The sequence below is a fragment of the Ciconia boyciana genome, chromosome 2 (assembly GCF_034638445.1).
Source record: "Ciconia boyciana chromosome 2, ASM3463844v1, whole genome shotgun sequence".
In the NCBI taxonomy this organism is placed as follows: Eukaryota; Metazoa; Chordata; class Aves; order Ciconiiformes; family Ciconiidae; genus Ciconia; species Ciconia boyciana.
This window is the reverse complement of record NC_132935.1, coordinates 35,702,157-35,725,084: the sequence shown is the minus strand read 5'-3', so window position 1 is coordinate 35,725,084 and position 22,928 is coordinate 35,702,157. Positions and strand designations below refer to the sequence as shown.

The window sequence follows — 22,928 nt, the reverse complement described above, 5'->3', positions numbered from 1 at the left end:
ATGGTCTAATATACAACAAAAATATAATGGATGGGATTAAGAAAGCATGGACTAAAATATAAGTGTAAAAGATTAATTGTCATCACTTTAACAGCCCATCTCATTGGGACTATTGGGTAAACTAAACAGCAGAAGTCAGCAATGAACAAATGGGCAGTATTGCTAGCTCCAAAAAACATGCATATGTTAAAACCTCCAAAATCATCAAAAAGTATTAAAGTAATGAGACTTTAAGAAAATGCACTGGTCTTTGATCTGTCTCCTGAAATTTAAGTAGAGAACTGGTCACCCCTCAATGAACATCAAGTTACTGGGGGTTAAAAATTCAGTTGTGCAGGCAGAGTACTCCATGGCAAGCATTCAAAAATCTCAAAATGGGCCCAATCTGCTCTTCCTCATCACCACGACTGACTTTAAAATAATTTTATTAAAAAATGAATATTCATACTTTCAATTTGCCTGCTGTTCAGCAAGCCTTAAGAATGCACCCAAGATGGTTTTTCCAGGGTTTTCTTCACAGCTGTGACAACCACAGGGGCATGATATCCCTGAAGCAGAGCTCTACAGTCACTTAGAGCTGAAGCATTCAGAAAAACAGCAATTATTACAAAGCCACTAAAGATGGTAACATTGCAAGTTTCCAAAATATACATGCAAACATGGAAGTTAAGTTTGACACTGGCTTGTTCAAGACATAGCAGAAGTAGAAGTGTCACTTCTTAGACTGAAACTATGTCACAGGCCATCTTGTATGACACAGACTGTCAAATTTAACCTAGCTACCATTACAGTGAGTCCAATAATTTGTGTTAAGTGAAGTACATCTCTTAACAACTCGACGGTATTGACTAGAAGTCTTTAGGGGAAACAGAAATCTCTATTTTCATCAATAGTTTGCTCCAATAGCATTACATCTTCTAACTACAAGTTCTTGGTATATCTGTGCTTAAGAATTCAAAGAGTTCTTCATATAACCCAGTTCGCTAAAGCTGCAAGATATTTATTTGTATTGGTAACAAGCAATTCAGTGTTCAATACTTTGAGAAGCTAAGCAGGCAGAACTCTCTAAGACTTTCAGACTAAGCAGTAGAGAAGATGTCTTTATTCATTTTGGTGGGGTTTTTGAGCAATTCTCTAAGTCTTCCATTTAGCTCTGACTTCCTCTCTTTATCCCACTTCCGTGACCTTTAGATATTCACTGCCCCATTTCCCTGCACTTTCTTAGTTTTCTGGTCCATTCCACTTTTATTTTTGCTTATATAGCCTCCTATCTTTGAATTTTTCCTTTTTTTGTCTCCCACCCCTCATACCTTGAATTTTCTTAGTGACACAAACAGAACGACTACCTGGACTTCCTTTCTGTTTCTTTATATCACCCACATTAAATTCGTTCCTCAGCTTCACACTGTATGACTAAAGTCCGTTCTAAGTTCTGAGAATAGGCTGTCTCCAGTCCCACAGCAAGGTAAAAAATACCAGGATTCATTACCATTAAGGACAAACTCAGGTTTGCTTGAGAAAGCCACTAGAAAGTGGTGACCATTTTAACTAAAAGCTGCTTGTAGCCGAATTCTATGGAAAAAAACAAATAATAGTGGCCATTAAGGAAAGAGAAATTTATAGTTGTATTCAGATACTGGGAAACAGAAAATAGAAATAATTCAGGAAAAAAATATTCTAAAAAACATTAAATTTCTACCAAAGAGGTTGGCATACCTGAATGCCAAACCCAACAAAACACGTATCAGGCAAGAGTGCAGTGGTACTTTAGGAATGCTTCCCTTTTTTACTGTTTGCCAAAAGAAAAATGAAAGACCAGCAATTGCTTCCACAATACTGCTTCATGATCAAATGAGATATGCCTTGTTAATCAGACATTTGAAATACACACTAATTAGTGTACCACTATGAAATGTTTATTTTAATCTGAAATTGCTCAAATGAAGTATGTGGGGAAAAAATTTAAACTCATTAAAACCACAAGCCAAACCAATCTAAAGAATGAAAACTCCCTACAAGTATAGGAAAAGAGCAAATGACTTGAAAAACTGCTGTGTCAAGTCTTGGCATATTTGAAAAAACAAGATAATATACTTATGTAGGATTGTAACCACACTGGTATCTGCTGGGTAACAAATTTCCCACTGGATGTGAGTAGAGAGACATATTACAAAAGACAAGTCCAATCTAAAAGGTAGACTATAGTGCTGGAGATGCCATTGGGAACCTGTTTTTTTTTTTCATTTCTGGTTCTTTTTTTGATCAAGGTATGTGGTCAGCTGTGGTTCTTCTGCCACAATATAGTGACAAATTTGGTATACAGCTTTTTTATTAGACATTCTCACACAACACTTTCCACCACTTTCCCACAAAGAAACTATTCCAGAATCTCATTCAGACAGTTTTCGATTAAAAAACCTAGAAATTATAAAACCTATATTTTAGAATGAACATGAGAAAAATTATCTTCATAAACACAGACATAGACAGATCCTGAAGTCAAACTATGTCAGGCCTCATAGCGGACACAAATCAACACGCCTCCACTGAAATCACAGGCTTTCAAGTAACTAGTCCATCCTAATTACCATATAATACAAAAGAAATGATTTAAAAGTAACAGATGACATAAGTTAAAGAAGAGTTTCTAGAATTTAAGTTTTATAGCATATGGCTATCTTGCACTTATTTCATTTGGAACTTTAAATAGTGGATAATTCAGCTTAACAAAGGTACAGAAGTTCTGTCCCCTATTTTTATAAGAAGACTAGCGGTATCAAATAAACTGCTGTGAGGCAAACTGTAGAAAAACAAGCAAAATCATACCAATCACACAGGAACAAGAAAGAAAAGGGAATTTTTTTTTTAGCTAGTCCATTAAGAGCTCTAATTTTGTCATTAATTAACTAATTCCAGGGCCTGACAAACACTTGATGTGCTTTCTGTTTGTTTGCTAATCATTCAGTTTTCTCTATTTAATTAGGTGATCACAAACAATGCTTCAATCCAGTCCTGCCACCCCCCTTACCAAACACAAGCAGTCAGTAGCATCTCTCTTCCCCAGAAAGTGGAATTCCTTTTATATTTAGGAAGGGGATGAGGAGAAATTTGTGAATCCTGTCCAGTATGTGGATCTATTTTGTGACCCACTGGTTGGCACTTGGCTTTTAGATGTTTATTTTCTTTTCCTCTCAGCTCAGATGAAATCTTCGCAGATGTGGTTTCAGTATGCAACAACCACCCCATCATGCAATGACAAAACATTTTTCTTTCCTTTTTAAGAACCCTGTGGAAAATTACATAACTAAAACCAATGATGAACATTTTTTAAACTTCAAATTGAAGCGAGATTAGGAAATTCTAGCTACATAATGGCCCAAGCAAACTTAATTCTACCCATTTGTGCACATGCTATGATACAATCTTTATCTATGTGATTTTATGCCTTTTTTTTTTTTTTCCTCCCAGAAGAATGTCCTGTTTGGAGCACTGAGTGAGTACACTGGGGATCAAACTAATGCTGCACATAATCTGGAATTTCCTAATTTCTAGGTGCTTGATTCTGCAGGCTCAATAACACTTCTTCATTTAGATGTCTTAAATATATAATTATTCAGATGGCTTAAATGTGCTTTTTGCTTACAAAGTATTTTTTATGTTTACATATCATACTCTAGCCTAAATAAATGCTAAGACGAAGGCCAAGCTGGCTGGTAGCCCAGAATGTAGTTGTTACCAAATTGACAGGGACCACCTTAAATTCATTGAAATGTCTAAATATTGTATTTGAGTTATGACTAAATTTTAAAAGGCGATCTTTACTGAAAGAAAAACGGAGCAACTTTAGAACAGCATAAACAAGTTGCTGGATGAAATGAGAATTGAATGGATTACGTCTGTCGAAGTATGTTCTGACTTACCACAGCTCTCCATTACTGTAAAACACCAAACACTTAAGGACAGGAAGTATCCTCATGTTACCATGTAAATAACTAATGGGCTTAAGTATGTTAACAACTAACTTAGAAACTTCCAATAAAAAAAACCCACCAACCAAAAATATGGCTAAGAGTGCCTGAACCTTTTCCCCAAATATAACTAATTCTGATAATTCTTAAGATTAATTTTCCTTTTTCCTTAGGGAATCTTACATAGAGTCCAATAAAATGTATGGTAAATGCGAACACAGTACAATTTAAAGATGGCCTGCAAAGGCAAATAAAAATGGTACTTTTTCCAATCTACTGAAGATCTGCAAGGTGCAAGGTTTGGTTTAAAATTTTCTTCTACTTGTTTCCTTTTTGCTTTTAAAACTTTTGGAGTATCAAAGTCTTGTCTTGCTTTTATATGTAAGAGTGTTGGAGGACAAGAAGACTAAAATGGAAGTCCCCCTCAGTTCCCATCTGAAGCATCAGGGTGATGAGTGATTAACATTGAGATCTTTTTTTTCTCCTGGCTTTTCGCCAGAAGCTTGAATTAAATGTTTTAAGAACAGCCAAACAAAACGGGAGTTTTACACAGTCTGATTAAAAATCCCTTTCCCCTCTCAAATGACAGTTTCTTGTGACAGATGATGGCTAGAGATGATGGCTTCATCTCTCAGCTTTTCCAGCTACCCATAATCTTCTAGTAAAAATAGGATAGACAAGACGTGATACATACATAAAATTAAACAAAAACTTTGCAGAAACCTTACGTCTGACTTTAAAACCAAAGCAAGCTCTTCAGGCTTTCCTAATATGTCTTAAAAATATATAAAAGGCAACATAGTTTTGTCTCCTTTTTGGGTCACTCTTTAGATCTAATCAGGATTTTACTATGGCAAGATAGGCAAAACCCAGTGACAAGAACATGCCATACGAAAATCACAAGATGTGTTGAAATTTAAAATTTACTAATGCTGACATTCTGGCCTTACTAGATATTAATGAAATTACAAGAGTGTGGGGTGAAGGTATTATACCTGGTCATGGCTGGCTTCAATGGAGCTTCCGATACCTTGGAAAGTCATCTGCACAGGAGACAGTGTCAAACAGGTCATACACTCTTTGCCATTTTGTCTATCACTGTAGTGTACCTATAACAGAATAACATACGTAATCTGCTAAACACCAGGTTTGTACAAGGGAGTCATGCTAAAATACTGTCCCTTTTCAACAAGTTTGTAAGAAGAATTCCAAACATTTACATTGAATTCATCTTTAATATAAAACAAGGAGTGGGTCAAATATTCTAGGTAGTCACATACTGAACTGGGGCCAAATTTTCTGTGATATGTCTGTTGGACAGCTGTGTTCTTCAGTTTCTGAGACCTTTGAGACTGAATTCAAGATGTTGGATCTATACAATTATAAGAATCTAGTTTCAAGTTATAGTTTCCAGCCTAGATGTCATTTTTATCAGTGTTTTGTAGCTTAGTTATAAAACATCCATGTAAATCATTCTACCTCCAAAACCTTGGCAATAATAGTTTTAATTTTTCAATTGTAATGCCATTTCTACTAAAATCTACTAACTTTTGTGACATGGCTACATAATGCTGTATAATTGAATTTGATTTTGTAATTAAATCAAAATGACAGATAAAATGGAGAAGAATTCACATTCTTCTTGAGATGTCTAGGCTATCCTTTTCTAAGAGTAACTCCTTCCCTACTGATGTCAAGAAGTGCATGTTGAACCTGAATCTTGCATGAAATACAGAGGAAGATGGTGCTTCTACTTGAATTACTCTCGTTGTCTTTAAGTTCCCTTCAGATAGTTCTTAAATCCCCTAAAGAAAGGATGGATTTTAACACGTTGAGACAAAATTAAGTTAAATGTTGCCAGTGTTCCATTATTAAGAACAGGTTGCTACTCATGCTGAATTGTTCAAATATTACAGTTCTCTGCGTAGCTCCTGGCTTCTAGACAGGCAGATCAAGCACTTTGTTCTACAGGAGAGGTGGAATTTGGTTTATGGTGGTAATTTACATTGGCTATGTGACCCCTGTCAGAAATGGAAAGAGAGATCAGCTCTGCTGGAGACAGACCTTTTATGTTAGTATCTATTTACAGCTGTATAGCTCTCAGGCAAAAGTTACATGATAAAGCCTCACCTTGACATTTAGGCTACAAAATTAAACTTTATTATTTCTGGAGACAACTAGGAACCATATTTGAGTTATACCTGTGGAAATGATTTAGTGACGTATATGATACTTAACTGTATACCGTGTATATTAAATACCCCTAACTCCCTAAATTAATAGGGAGTTATATTAAATACCCTATTAAATACCCTAACGTGCCTAACTCCTCTTTGCCACAGGTGCAAATTGGGAACACTTCAGCTGAAGCAAAACCAGTGCAAAACTGGCTGAGTGAGAGGAAAACCAAGTCGGTGCTATATTTCAGAATTACTTTACTGACAACACATCAAAACAGTTTTGCTGGGGCCAAAAGTAAGATACAGAACGCAAAATTCTTGTACTGTGTATAGAAATATTGGTTTCACTCAGCCCTTCTTAAAGCTTTCTGGATTATCCCTGTCTCTCTTCCTCTCTCAACCCCCACAATATGTGCCTACTAAATTGCTTGTGGCTGTCTGCCAGAAAAGCCATACTACTTACTTAGAAACCACAAGAGGCCCCTTCACATATACAATGGTTTAACTTTGATTAATCGAAAGAGGTATGAAGGTATGAAATTTGGCTTGCAAATATAAACTGAAGTTCTTTAAATGTCAGGGACTACTGTTATGACAAGGACTTATCAAGCTTCCACAACTGTGGTATCTGGTTGCAAACTAGATATTCTGCTGAATACGTGTTGTGGGAATGTGATGTGGAGAACTGGGGCAGAAAAGCTCAAAGGGAAGATTGTGTACTGCAAATATGACATAGCAAAAGGGACAAAATCTGGTGACTGAGAAAAGTATGTGTCTTAGAGCATATATGGAGAAATGGAAAAATGGCACTTTCTGAACTGCATAGCATCTTTGTAGGCTTATTTTTTATGAGAATAATATGAACAAGGTTACACTTCACTAATGTCCACTGGAATAAAGCAAGGTTAACAAGCTGAAAGAACAGGAGATATCCAGAGGAAAAATTATGATTAGTATTATATGACACTATTATCTGCAATAGCAGATTTGATCCACACTCCCTTTAAAGTTTCACATTGAAATTGCAATAAATTCAGAATTTTGGTGTTGTTCTAGGCTTAACTTTCCCGAAGGAATTTCATGATTCACTTTTGGCCACATCTGAATGTATCAAGGCCATAACTTTGTAATTTCTTAGACAACAGTCCTCTAATTATCTCTTGCCCTGTTGAAGCTCTTCAGTTGAACCAAAACAAACACTTTCTATGTTAATGATATGAATAGTGATATAAAAACCAGAAGACTGGACTTTGAATGGGGGACAGAATAAAACCTTCTCCTTTCATCAAATCTCTCTAGTCTACAGATTTGTGCAGTCAGCAGAAACATTCAGATTTCTTCTACATTTGGCATGCGTATGTGCAATTTCCCAGTAATCCTGTTTTGTTATTTATTAGTCCAGCTGCTACATTCTCAAACTCTCTATTTTATTGCTTTCTTCTTCAAATTTGATCTATGATCCAAAGCTTGGGGGTTTTTGTCGACCAAGAGTGGTAGGTATTCACCTATTTGAGCACAATGTCCAAAAGAGGCACTCGGAAAGAAATGATAGTAGTTGAATAGTTATCAAATAGTCTGAACAGCAGCAGCTGCTTCTAGGTTTTCAGCCAGCAGTATGTTGCAAATATTTCAGTTTCTCTGTCCATGCTATTATGACTAAGTATGGGAGAAAACTGGACTTCTATAAAACTGGTTTAAGAATATCATTATCATCTAAGGCAGGGGAGCATAAAGGCACAGCAAATACTTGATTGAGTATCTGCGATCAAGGAGTGGTGACCGAAGGCTGGCCAAGTGCTCCAATGGTGATTACGTGGCCATTATTGAGATTCACAACGACAATAATACTTTTCTAAGTTCCTCAGTGCCTTAAGAGTCAAGAGTGCTTAACTACAGCTCGTCTGGGCAATAACTCTGTTAGGCAGGTAAGGACACTTTGTGGAGAGATGTTAAATGACTCATCCAAATTCACTCAGCACTGGCAGGAGTGAATGGCAGCGCTGGGACTATAACCCATCATTAAGGCCTCTGGCCTAACCACAATTGGTCATTTTCCCTTTCCATATATTATGGAGGTAAAAATAAAAGAGTTATGAAAATAATTACTATCTATGTCCAGGATCTAATTTTCAGGCTTCAATTTTTTGTAATTAAGGGACACTCACAAATTAGCTCAGTGCATTTTAAGGATTAAACAGCAATGAAATTTAACTAATTTAAACTCAGAATGTTTTATTTGGGTAACATATAAGCAGAGATTTTCTAGAACAGCATTAGGATCTGATTAGAAAATAATGGCCAGCATACAGATGTCTGTAGCAAGGGTTGTGCAAGTTTCTGAGTAAAATGTAAGACTCCAGCCTCAGACTATTATGAGTGATTTACACGTAATTCTCCTCCAAGGTATGTCTACACAGTACAAAGCAGTGCCACAACAACAAGATCCTGGCAATAACTCTAAATGAACCTGCTCATTTATTGGAAAAAGCATACAGTGCTGCTAGCTTTTCTCCTGGATAACTGCATACATGAAGTACCTGAGGATAAATCACGTATAACCAGCTCAGGAATCCCAAACACAGCATGCCATTGTGCTGTGTGGGCAGGGCATGAAACCTCTGTGTGTAAAACACAAAGTACATCCCGGGCATCAAAATAATGAAATAAATTCTAGAAGTAATTTTTTCCACAAGCACATGCCATGGATTTACTCATACATGTATGCTTTCATGTTCAATATTCTCAGGAGATGCAACTGTATATCCTTTTCAGAGATTACTTCAGTCCGTAACAAGCTGCATGGTATGAGTATGTATGGAGGGGTACTACTAACTGGTGTATGTATATAGAAATGTATGCAAAGGTCTGAAACCATTTAACAACTATGCTGAAATTTGGCCCTTGTTTTTAATATTTTAAATTACTGAAGAGATGCAAATGTTTTGATGGACATTTATAGCTTCACATAAGGGAAGATACAAGATGAATGTTTACAATGTTACAACTGCATGTGGAATGGCATAGCCAAAATTCTCAACCTTGTATGTTATTTTATAAAGGAAAAACTAAATTACACTGCATAAAACTGCCTAAGAAATTACATTTAAGGTTACTTATATCATAATGCTGCTCCAAAAGCAGGAAATTTCCCATTTCGTTCATATTTATATAAAGATGCCTCTTGAATCTAGCTTTACTATAATACACTTCCCTATGTGCAACTGTTCTGATAGAAACTGTAAACATATTGCAGGATTTGTCTTGCAGTAAGCTACTTTAGCACACTGGATCAATATGCAATTTCAGATACTGGCCATAGTTAATCTGCATAAATTATTCTGTAAATACAATGTCCTAACTTCAAGCAAGGGGTAGTCTGCTGGTCTTCAGTGGGCACTTCTGCATTTGAACATCTGTCCTTTTGGATGCATAAGGGCTATGGTTTACTGATTCACAACTGAGGAAGGTGACAGACCTGTTATATTACTACATAGTAGTTAAGTTTAACTATAATATACTAAACTACTGTTAGAAACAACCTAACTGTGCATTAACAAGAGACTGAGGGGAGCAAAAATAAAGGCTACTATTTTCACACACTGCTGCTTAGATGTTCACAGTTTGAAGCACAACTCCTGTCTGGCCAAACACTTTCTTTCTTGAACATTTATTAACTTAAAAAAATAATATGAATTACCAAAAGAAAGAAGTCATCTGTGGCATTGGAGTTCATGTTTCCAAACAAAAACTACTCTGAGTCAAAGCATCAGCAGGAGTCTTAGAATGCTAGACAGAAATAAACTAGGTAATAAAATGCCATTATGTTCAGCAATGCACAAATCTTCTGGATTGACAAGCCCAGACTATTTTGTTAGAACAAAGGATGGTATCCCTTTAAATCTGCCCCTTAAAGGGAAAGCACCTAATTTAGTCCCGAATTTACAGAGTAATTTCCAAGATTTTACATAGGTTGCTCTGGATTTACAGCAACAAGGAAACCAGAATGGGCTCAAAAATCAGATGTTAAAATAGTAATTTTGACTCGGACAAGTGTCTCATGAAACAGTTTTCTTCCTTTAGCTTCCTGGTGAAATGCTTGTCTTTTCCATATTCATCTTTTATCTTCCTCTTTCTGTTGTTCATCTACTGTTAGTCATGTCACCTACCAAAAAAAAATTAAACAATCCTGTTTGTTTAGCTCAAACTCTGTTTCATGCATATTTATTGGTGAAGAAATACTCCTGGCACAAAAATAAATATACTTGCTCATTTCAACCATTTTCTCAAAGCCAATATTAGGAGCATTCACAGTATAGTATTCTAGTACTCGAAAGTGTGAATCCTTGTATTATCTATAGAGCTTTCCTAAAAAATAACAGATTAGTCTCTTCAGACAAGGAGCAGCATGAGAGAGATTCTGAATACCACTTTGCATTCTTACTACCTGCTTTACAATTCCATATATTTTATTTGTGAGAGTAGAACAGGAGTAGAGTAAAAACAAAAAAATAAAACTGGGGAAAAAATCCCATTGTATGAACAAAGTCTTTTATGAAAAGTTGAAGCATAAATACAAAAAACAAGACTGAGATTAAAAAAATTGTCCCAGATGAAAAAATAAGACATACAATGAAAAAAATTTAAAAAAAATCAGAAAAAAGCATTGAATCAAACTGTTTCCTGCAATGTTGGAGTTCCTTGATGTAGTGCGATTACTAAATATAGTATTTTACTAATCTCAGCAGGGAGCTGGCTAACTGCATGCCCGTCAGATGTTTTTAATGGTCACCCCCTGTGGAACAAATCTAAGGAGTGCATGAAAAACACCCACATTTAAAAAAGCCCCCTTGCTAGATCATTAAGGAAAGATAAAGGCCTGTACATTCGGATGTGATATATAACACAATCATTGTGTCAAGAAAACATATGTTTGATTAGCACGCCTCAGGTTCATTAATCGCTGTGTCTGCTTCACAGCAGTGGGCAAAGTTTCCACCGTAGCTACTGCATGGAAGGGTAAAGACACTTGGTAGCTTAAAGACTGACAGTTCAGCCGTAAATCTTGAGCTATTCCAACATGCTCCTCTCTTACAGAGTTTGAATAGCAGCTGTATCATCTTAAATCTTCATTAAAATACAGTCCTAGGGTTTAGACTAAGAAATAAGCCATTACTGTACCATAAGTAGGTAACAACAAGCAGAATAAAGGCATTGTCATAGGTTACTGTGGTAGTATTTTACGTTCCTGACTGTAGTAAGGCAGACACTTGACATCTATAAAAACATGTGAAGTACAAATAAGAGTAAAAAAACTTACTTGATACAGTTCCCAAAGAGAATATATAAAATATCTGCTAAATGCAAAACAAGTTTATCATCTGAGCCAAAGAAGCTTGTATGTCCTTTTTTTCATGCTATTTAGATATCCTCTGAATTCAGAGCTCCTGTTTCAGTGATGCAGGAGATCTGGAAAGTTTGGCCACATATTATGCTCTGTCAAGCAAGGGAGGCCCAGCTCCATCCTACCTCTGGATGTGATGTTCACTTCTAATTAAGAGAAAATTAGCTAACACTGCTGCTGTCACAGCAGCGTACAGGATAATCAGTACAGTAAGGTGCTTACTGTTTAACTTCCATCTGTTAAACCGTAACCCAGGTATGTATTTATAAAGACAGTGTTCCTCTGGAGCACATAGAATCATAGAATCGTTTAGGTTGGAAAAGACCCTTAAGATCATCAAGTCCAACCATTAACCTAGCACTGCCAAGTCCACCACTAAACCATGTCCCTAAGCACCACATCTACACGTCTTTTAAATACGTCCAGGGATGGTGACGCAACCACTTCCCTGGGCAGCCTGTTCCAATGCTTGACAGCCCTTTCAGTGAAGAATTTTTTCCTAATATCCAATCTAAACCTCCCCTGGTGCAACTTGAGGCCATTTCCTCTCGTCCTATGGCTTGTTACTTGGGAGAAGAGACCGACACCACCTTGCTACAACCTCCTCTCTCCTTTCCTACCCTCAAGCAGATCAACACTCCCACCCAACTTGGTGTCATCTGCAAACTTACTGAGGGTGCACTTAATCCCCTCGTCCAGATCATTGATAAAGATATTAAACAGAACTGGCCCCAATACTGAGCCCTGGGGAACACCACTTGTGACCAGCACCAACTGGATTTGACTCCATTCACCACAACTCTTTGGGCCCAGCCATCCAGCCAGTTCTTTACCCCGTAAAGAGTACGCCCATCCAAGCCATGAGCAGCCAGTTTCTCCAGGAGAATGCTGTGGGAAATGGTGTCAAAGGCTTTACTAAAGTCTAGGTAGACAACATCCACAGCCCTTCCCTCATCCACTAAGTGGGTCACCCTGTCATAGAAGGAGATCAGGTTGGTCAAGCAGGACCTGCCTTTCATAAACCCATGCTGACTGGGCCTGATCACCTGGTTGTCCTGTACATGCTGCATGATGGCACTCAAGATGATCTGCTCCATAACCTTCCCCGGCACCGAGGTCAGACTAACAGGCCTGTAGTTCCCTAGATCCTCCTTCTGGCCCTTCTTGCAGATGGGCGTCCCATTTGCTAACTTCCAGTCAACTGGGACCTCCCCGGTTAGCCAGGACTGCTGATAAAGGATTGAAAGTGGCCTGGTGAGCACTCCCACCAGCTCCCTCAGTACCTTTGGGTGGATCCCATCTGGCCCCATAGACTTTTGTGTGTCTGAGTGGTGTAGCAGGTTACTAACCATTTCCCCTTGGATTATGGGAGCTTCATTCTGCTCCCCGTCCCTGTCTTCCGGCTCAGGGGGCTGGGTACCTGGAGAACAACTGGTCTTACTGTTAAAGACTGAGGCAAAGAAGGCATTAAGTACCTCAGCCTTTTCCTCATCCTTTGTCGCTATGTTTCCCCCCGCATCCAATAAAGGATGGAGATTCTCCCTAGCCCTCCTTTTGCTGCTAATGTATTTATAGAAACATTTTTCATTGTCTTTTATGGCAGTAGCCAGATTGAGTTCTAGGTGGGCTTTGGTCCTTCTAATTTTCTCCTTGCATAACCTCATGACATCTTTGTAGTCCTCCTGAGTTGCCTGCCCCTTCTTCCAAAGGTCATAAACTCTCCTGTTTCTTCCTGAGTTCCAGCAAAGCTCCCTGTTCACCCAGGCCAGTCTTCTTCCCCACTGGCTCGTCTTTTGGCACATGGGGAGGGCCTGCTCCTGTGCCTTTAAGATTTCCTTCTTGAAGAATGTCTAGCCTTCTTGGACTCCTTTGCCCGTCAGGACTGCCTCCCAAGGGACTCTGCCAACCAGGCTCCTACATGGGTCAAAGTCTGCCCTCCAGAAGTCCAAGGTAGCAGTTCTGCTGACCCCCCTCCTTACTTCTCCAAGAATCGAAAACTCTTTATCATTTCATGATCGCTATGCCCAAGATGGCCTCCAACAGTCACATCACCCACAAGTCCTTCTCCGTTCACAAACAACAGGTCCAGCGGGGTGAGCAACCATGCAAACAAACATGCAAAGCGAGCAACCATATTTTCAATGGCGGCATTCAAGGGTGCAAAAAGATCTGCTTGTCTGGTAGGGAAGCTGAAATCAGGAGATGGGACACAGCTTTCTATAAAAAAATCACACTTATGTTGAAGAGTACCCTGTTGCTACCCTGTTCACTTCCTCTGTTCTATAACTAAGATATGTATTATATTGTAGACATAGTAGAGAGTAGTTTAACTACAGTGATCTAAAACACTGAATACAATCTTGCCACCCAAGAATGAATAAGAAAAACACGATTAAAAAAAAAAAATAATTATTCCGAAATTAAAACACTGCAAAGCACTACAAAGTAATGTAAGTTATACCTGACACGGTTTTTGCAGAAACAACTTGTTTGCCTCTGGTCCATTCACCCATAATTATTCAGGTAACTACTGTATTTTCAGGGAGAGGAACTAAAATTCATTTTATAATTCACAGTCAAAGGAAATACGAAAAACTGGCAACCCTGGGATCTATTTCCATCACATGGCCTAAAAAAAAGGAGGAAGGTGAGGGAGTTTGTGTTCTGCTGATAAAATACACAAAGGATGAGCATGGTATGGAGCATTTGTGGAGAAGCCTGTGTCTCAGGTATCATCCTGAACAACTGACTAAAGTCAGAGACGAACTTGGTTAGTTTGGACAGAGAAAGTAGTTTGGGTTTAAAATCACTTTTTAGCCAAAGCATCAGTGGAAATATGCTTTCATGTACACTCTTTTTCATTATGAAGGCTGTCACTGGGGTGAAGAGTAAAGCAAGCATTAACTGTTCTCTGTTTACAAACTGCATGTGAAAGCCCCAAACACCGCATTAATGAAGAGGGAACAGCATCACTGTGAAACTGCGAGTACAAAACCAGCTGCCTGAGTTTGCTGAAAAGTCTGATGCTGATACAGACACTGGTTTTGTGCACTAACCTAGATATAGGGCAGTATGTGGAAAGAACCAGCCTTCTTTAATTAAAACAAGAAACAATCATTTCACTTCTGAAAGTTATCCTGCTTCACTGTGCTCGCAGTTCTGAACAGGACTGAAGGAGATGACAGCCAAAAAAACCTCTGAAAGCCTCGGCTTCAAGTCACAGTGAGAGGAATAAACTGTAACTTGTCTTTTTTCTCCTTCTTCACCTTTTCTTGTTGCTCTCTTTTTAAGGATTTTTTGCTTGAGAGCTGAGTTCCCTTGTTATAATTAAAGCTAAACCCCAGTCTGCTATGAATTCACCATTGCACCTTCACATTTTTGCTAACTGAAACTTCCAGTCTTTCAAAGTTTTAGCTGTATTCCAAGCCAAGGTCCGTAGCTAAGTTATCAAGTCACGTTAGGATTTACTTAGAAAGGTTTTGGCAGAGAACACGGCCCAGTGCATTTAGTGCTGGCTGCAGTATTTTGAGAAATCCTGACAGCTTTTAAACTTTCTCATACATAAACCCCCTACATTCTAAAATTGGTTATGAAAATATAATTCAAATTTTTTCCATAGACCTAGTTACATGCAGGGATATGTGGGAGGATTTTAATTGTTATTTGCAAAATGCCGAGGAGAAAAGATAAAATGTACCAAGGTGACATTCACATCACACCTGGGGACCCACGCAACGCCATTAGTCAGTTATTCTGCATTTACCTTCTTTTCTTTTAGAAACTGAAACAAAAAAGAAGCACCTGGCTGTTTCTGGAGGCAAGAAGAGCAAAACTTCAGCAGCACTTGAATAAAGGGCTTTCTTCCTTGTAAGAGGGAGAGAGGTAACGATGGCCAGAATAGAAAAAAGGTAGTTTAGACAGATTTCTGGCCAGAAGCCAGGTAGTTGGAGACCTCATGTCAGAAAATTTACTGCCCCTTGTAGCTAGATTTGCATTTGTTTTCCTAATTCTGCATGCTCTTAAATTAATTCAGAAACATTCTTCCTGCAGCAAATACTACCTCCTGCAGTATGCCCTGTGAATGAATATGCTAGGTTTCCAAACGTACATGTCTTTCCTTATATAAACTGATACGAGAATGATTTTTATGGTTATTTTTTTGTAGAATGACTACCATTATTTTGACCTCCTTTGAGGTCAAAAATAGGGTAATATGGACTAGATGGTCTATAGTCAGCAGAAACATTTCTGAAATAAATGTAAACTAATAAAACCACTAATTGTAGATCTACTCTGGGTCACTGCCATCAACTGTGGTACTGCCTACCTTTTCTCTGAAGTTAGTTGATTAGAAAACCTTACAAAACAGAACGCAATGAAGTCCAGGTGCTTTGATTTTTACATGAAGCTCTCTCAAGAACAATTCTTGCTATCAGCTTGCTCTGTTTTATCTCCCCCTCTATTTCACATTCCCAACATGTTTTCTTACTTTTGGCTAGTCATGTATAAATTAGGGTTTGGAGACCTAGAAACCCTTACCTACATAACATAGCTATTTTATTTCAAGTTGATTTTCAGTGTAGTAGGGCACTTGCAAGTTTCTGAGAGCCAGGCAAGGACTCTCAGTTAACAGGTTGCCTGGTGTTGTGCAAATCACAGATGCCACTAAAATTACCAATAAAATCCTGACTAACTGGCTGCCTTGCTTGGAGGAAACTTCTTTCCCCGTTAATCTGTATTACCTTTACAACAAAAATAGCAGCTGTCTTGAATAAACGAGGAAGTTTTGTAGCAAATAACCTGATAAAAAAGTATAAGTTTTCTTCAGAGCACAAAGACAGTAAGTTCACACGGATGAAAGGAGTTCTCCTATTTCATGACTTCTGCCCAGTGGTAGACAACTGTAAAGATGCCAGTGAAGTGTAGAAATCTGTACTGGTTTTGGCTGGGATGGAGCTAATTTTCTCCATAGCAGCTTGTATGGTGCTATGTTTTGGATTTTTGATCAAAACAGCATTGTTAGCAGTGCTCACACAGCATCAAGGCCTTTTCTGCTCCTCACCCCACCCCACCAGCGAGCAGGCTGGGGGTGCACAAGAAGCTGGGAGGGGACACGGCTGGGACAGCTGACCCCAACTGACCAAAGGGCTATTCCATACCATATGGCGTCATGCTCAGCATACAAAGCTGGGGGAAGATGGAGGAAGGGGCGGGGGGTTGGAGTTACGGCGTTTGCCTTCCTGGGTAACCGTTGCACGTGATGGAGCCCTGCTTTCCTGGAGATGGCTGAACACCTGCCTGCCCATGGGAAGGAGTGAATGAACCCCTTGTTTTGCTTTGTTTGCGCACGCAGCTTTGCTTTACCTGTTAAATTGTCTTTATCTCAACCTACGAGTTTTCTCCCTTTTACCCTTCCGACTCTCTCCCCCATCCCACTGGGTAGGGTGAGCAAGCGGCTGGGTGGGGCTGAGCTGCCTGCCAGGGATAACCCATAACAGTCCTTTCTGGCACCTGATGTGGGATATGAGGGGTTCAAGATAACGACAGATTTGATCAGAGTATGCTAGACCAAATTTATGGCTGTTTAGCTACTAATTGGCAGGCTCCTGTGCTTGCCATGGGGCTTGCTTGCTTTGCTGTATATTAGAGTCTAGTACTTGTTAGGGGCTGCTTTTTGCTTCTGCTGTTTCCTGTACTCCTTATCATCCTATTCTGCTCTGCCTGGGAACATACTGATAACAGCAATGGGCTGGCAGATGGCCAGGGCATTGCTGTTGCTCCTGTGCTGCTGTACTGGGCAGGCTGGAACTCAAAAGTCCAGGGAACTGTGACCGTAGGTAAGTCCACGCTGGAGCAGGCACATCCAGAAGCATATGTGGCCATGGAGTAGTCCATGCCAGAGCAGGTACACCCCTGAAGGAACTGTGGCCCATGGATAAGGTCACACTGGACCAGGTACACCCCTAAGGGACAGTGGCCTGTGGATAAGCCCATGCTGGAGAAGGGGCAAGGGGAGGAGGTCATTGTAAAGTTAAAACCTATGGCCTAGTCCAAAGGGACAAGGAGAGGAGATTGTAATAGATATACCTCTTAATTGTTGTAACCCATTATTTGAGTCGCATTTTATAGGAATTACTCTAAGCAGGAACCACCTAAACCAACGGAGGCTAAGCCTCACAAGAAGTAATGAAAGTGCAGCAGTGACCCAACCTGAGCTGACTTCGGTGCCCAGTAACTCCACACAACACACCACCTCTCCTGTCCTGAGCAATGACCATAACAGATGGAGCCCAAGTCGTGGACTAAATGAACTCAGTGAACATTTGTGGACTTTTTAAAGGGATGGCCCATAGACTAAGGGAATGATATCTGTGTATATGTCAAAGGACGGCAAGGGCGGGGTGGGTAATGAGGATCTATTGGATAGTGTGGGACCTGAGCATGCTGTAAACGTTATGGAATAAGAGGTGGAGAATATACTGGTTTTGGCTGGGATGGAGTTAATTTTCTTCAGATCAGCTTGTATGGTGCCATGTTTTGGATTTTTGATCAAAACAGTGCTGTTAGCACACCCATGTTTTAGCTATTGCTGAGCAGTGCTTACACAGCATCTTTTCTGCTTCTCACGCTGCCCCGCCAGCGAGTAGGCTGGGAGTGGGCAAGACGTTGGGAGGGGACACAGCCGGGACAGGTGACCCCAACTGACCAAGGGGATATCCCATACCGTATGACATCCTGCTCAGCAATAAAAGCAGGGGAAAAGAAGGAGGAAGGGGGGATGTTCGGAGTTATGGTGTTTTGTCTTCCCAAGTAACCGTTATGCGTGATGGAGCCCTGCTTTCCTGGAGATGGCTGAACACCTGCCTGCCCATGGGAAGGAGTGAATGAATCATTTATTTTGCTCTTCTTGCACATGCAGCTTTTGTCTTTATCTCAACCCATGAGTTTTCTCATTCTTGCCCTTCTGATTCTTTCCCTCATCCCACTAGGGGGGAGTGACCAAGCAGCTGTGTGGGGCTTAAGCTGCCCACTGGGGTTAACCCACAACAAAAGTCTGTAGTAATTTGAACATCAGGCAATAGTTTGGTACTTGGTGAAGGTGCAAACTTCACATTAGAAAAAAAAGAAGTATCCAGAAGAGACAGAAATGGAGATAATGAGGACTTTGTCAACCATTTCTACAGGTGTTTATACTCTCTGTGGGTAAGAGACAAACATTGCTGTTGAGATTATTGTACTGGCCACTGAGCGTGGCATCGTACAAACAGGCCGGAAGATAATACCCTTCTGCAAAAGGCCAGATTTCAATACTTGCAGTGATGACAGAGCACAACATCATTCCACATGTCATTTTACAGAAACCGATGTGACCAATGAGCAGGTACAGTGCTAGTGAACTTGACTACAACACAAGGCACCAGGACAGGAACCAAAAGCCTGATTCCACAGCTTGTTTTGCAGAAGCAGGTATTGATAATACATAGCAACGCAGTCACTCTTGAGCTACTTCAAGGGGTTTCATGAATGCTTATTTTTAAATATAAATTCCCACTGCTCTTTGAGTGTTAACATTAAGGTGAATGAGCTGATCACAGTTCCCTCTGGGCCTGACTGTACAGTACTATTTTAGAACAATTTCACTAATATTTGCAGTCTGGTCAATCCTGCTGGGAAGGAAGTCTCCAATGCCTGCGGGGGGATGTGGGGGGGTGTGTGTGTGTGTCTAGATGCACAGTTCTATACATAGAATTATAGGGAGGTTTAACCCCAAATGTGGATGAAGCAATATTTGCTTTAACAGCCTTATTTCAAAAGTATTCTCTAACATTATTCTACAAATATTTTCATTTTTTAATGTCCTAATTTTTCCTGATTTTTGGAGATAAGATCTTCTTCAAAGAAGCATTTATATAAAAAGCTTGTTGACATAGCTCTCAAATCTGTTTTACATTAATGATGCAAGGAAGCCTGATGTTATAATTTCAAAAGCTTCCTTTAATTATTGTTCGATTTTTCTAATTTGAAAGAGTGGTGAGACTTTTGTACTCCCCAGAACTAGCCCATTTGCTGGGATTCCAGTCCCAAGCTGACAATGGCCACAAACCTTTCTGCAGCCGACACGTTCAAGGACAGAACAGTATAATCTGGGTTTACATTCTAGTTTTTAACACTTGCTACACTCTCCCTTATTGGCTTTAGCTGGAGACTTGCTAAAACATACCTTTTGATTCATTCATCTGCAGGGAACTTTGAAAATACACACTCTCTGACAACTAACAGTATAATTACAACTATATTCATTATAATAGATTCAGTACATAGAACCCTTCCCCCCAAAGCACAGTAATTTTTTTTTTTTTTCTCAAAAGTAATTTGGGGGAATCTGAGGAAAAATCACATCAGCCAGTCATGACTCATAAGAGATTGTTTGGTTTTTGTCCAGTTTACCACAGCTCAGCTCCATTTCACCCCTAAATAAATGATCACTTGAACACAATCACCAAAAACAATTAAACTTCTAACTACAACTTCTGTAGTGGAGGCTCAGTAGATAACTACTGAGGAAAAGTGGAGGTGAATGGCATAGTGGGGGGCCATTTTATGCAAAGCAGTGAGCCACAAGGCTGAAAGGAGCAAAGAGAAGTTGCTGCTTTCTATCCTGAGAGAGGAATGGAAATGAAAACAACAACAACAAAAATGAAGATTGTCTGTTGTAAAAACTGAGACAGGACATTTGGGATGGGAAGGTAGTCTATAGTCCATCAGAGACCCAGAGACGGGAAATGCCCACTGATTTCCTGGGAAACCACAGAAACTTCATTTTAACGTGCTGCTTCAAAGCCCTCTATTGAAGCTTTCACCTCCATCACAGCATTCTTGTTAGTCTGTTTTCATTTCTTCCCATTGGCCTCCTCAGCAGGGAGATTCTGCTGAGAATGAGATGTGATACTGAGCATTTCTCAGAATGCTTTCACCTTACTTCTACTCACCAGAGCAATTAAAAAAGTCTCATAATTCCCTTTACTGTAGCTATCTGAATCTGGAGTCAATGGGGAATGCTTGGGGTTTGTCTCCTGCTTGTTTTTCTCCCTAACCTTGCAATCTGTACCAATGAATTCTTGCAATTTTCAAAGCTAATGCAGAGATCTGTGTTCTGCAAGACCTCAAAAGACTGGTAAATGTCTTGCTGTAGCTGCCTTCTCCCTCTCATTTATCATGGCTTTTTTTGTGAACGTAACAAGTTTATGGAAGATTTTGAAGTGCAGTCCTGTTGCCCAAATCCGTAACTGGTGTGTCACTCTGTTGCCTTCCGAGATGCAACGATTCGTACAAGTAAATGATCTAGCCTTAGTTTTCCAGTCCTAAATTATACTGAAGATCATAAAAAAGAAATATCCTGGTGTGCTGGCAAAGACAGATGAAACTTCAATTGAAAAAAGTCCTGCTTGCTGTGGGAAGAGAAAAAGATAGACTGAAAAGGGATAAGTTTTTACTGAGGTAAAAACTAGCTTCAGAGGTAAGGAAGAAGAAGGGAAACAGCTAATGTCAAGACTCCCAGGGAGCTCTTGCAAATTAAGTATGCATATTTCACTGGGTCATGTAATGAACAAGAACTAATGAAAAGCTGCTTCCGTCTTGTGAAGTCCAATGAATTTTAATTTAACTAAGTAAGCAGCTTTTCTTAATTGTGACCTGCTTTGGAAAAGAACTTTTGAATTGAAATTGTTATTTCAGCCATCATCAATGAGTTGGCATACTTGGACACAAAATGTTAATGAAGGAAAATAAAGGCAATTGCATCAAATTTCAAGATGCAAAAGTCGTGATGATAATAATTTATATTTCAATTATTTTCTTCAGGCTTGACCCTGAATCCCTCACTCATTCCTTTTGTATTAAAAATTTCCAGTGAACTCAAATCTGATTTTCACGACTGTGTCTAGGAGATTTGCTGGAGAAAGGGTTTCAGGCCCAAACTCTTCATCATTCAAAAGACCAAGAACTCTTTAACTATCATGAACAATGTCAACAAGTTCTGACAGTGAATTTAATATTGGTCAAAGAGAAAGAGATCTCAGGTAAAAGCAGGGTTGGGATTCACAAACCTTCGCACGCTCAGGCGGGATGGATGCAAAGGTTACCCACCGTCCTTTACTTGGGAAGCCAGACACCAGTTCTGTGGTGCTGCACTCGTTAGCAGCCACAGCTAAATCTGAGAGAGACCAGGAAACGGTCACAGCACGGCCTAAGCTATGACCGACGGCTGTTTCACATACTATGCCGAATCTGAAGAAGGCAGACTTGCCCCTTTTTGCTCTTCCTGTCAGTGACTACATCCTTTAGTGAAAGCAGCGAGCAGACACCGAGGAAAATACCATTATCAATCAATCACACCAGAATGACAACCCACAGCACGCGAGGACATGTCTGCATCAGGCAACAGAGTACGGGGCAGAAGTCTCAAAGGTATGACTGACTTCAGGCAATGAGTTCACAGCATGGGGCAACAGCCCAAATTTGCAAAACACTAGGTAGAGTGCCCAGGCTTACAAGTGAACTGGAAGTCAGGTACCTAATCTGCACAGGTGTTTATGAAAATCACAAGAAGCATCTACCTTTTTAGATTATTCTACACCTCTAAATGACTTGCTATTAGCAACCATAGTGCCTGTGACAATTCTGAAAATGGTATTTAGGTGCTTTTTAAAGTTTGACCTGCTCCAAGAAATGTGCAATTACATACAGATCAGACCAAAACTATAGCTCTTTCCTTGAAATTCACTGAGGGGTGAATTTCCCTGAAATTTTCCTCACGTACGTATCTCAGTAGTGAGACCCAAGCACTCCTAGACTGGTTTCCAAATCCAACCTCCAACAAAGCAAAACGAGTGTTTGTTTTGTTTAAAGCCACTGTAGGGAAAGGTTTGAGCTCAGTGTCAACCCTCGTACAAAGTGTGGAAATTTAGTTTAGGCCCGCCTCTGCCAACAATTCAAAACCACACACTGAAATGTAGGGGTCACAAGTAAACCTGACTCTAGAGCATCCAGCAGGGCTTCTCCTGTGTGTGCAGTCTCTCAGAAACATATACCTTCGCTACCAGTTGGGGAAATGAGAAACATTTAGAAATGCGCAACAAGAAAACATTTCAATCTATCAATGTATAAAATGGAACAGTTAACTGCTAAACAAATGCGGGGGGGGGGGGGAGATATAAATTGTGTAACCATTGCAATCAAAGGAATACATCATGTAGAAACTATATCCTGTGTGAGGTTTTATTATGTAGCCACTATGGAGAAAAAGTTAAGATCTCTAAGTCCTGCCAACGCAGCAAGCCAAGTATGGCTGCAGACACGCAGCGGGACTGACTGTGGGCA

The 22,928-nt window shown here is 39.6% G+C and overlaps 1 protein-coding gene across 6 annotated transcripts in view; it reads right to left on the bottom strand.

Moving 5' to 3' along the window:
• Positions 1-22,928, bottom strand: part of STAU2 (staufen double-stranded RNA binding protein 2) — a 175,046-nt gene that overhangs the window by 57,339 nt on the left and 94,779 nt on the right. For 5 of the 6 annotated variants that reach the window (XM_072852339.1, XM_072852335.1, XM_072852336.1 and 2 more), the window contains one exon: positions 4,964-5,077. The exons of the other annotated variant lie outside the window; for it this stretch is intronic. In XM_072852339.1, coding sequence (XP_072708440.1) covers positions 4,964-5,077 — 114 coding nt within the window. The remainder of the gene's footprint in view (positions 1-4,963; positions 5,078-22,928) is intronic. 6 annotated transcript variants of the gene reach the window in all.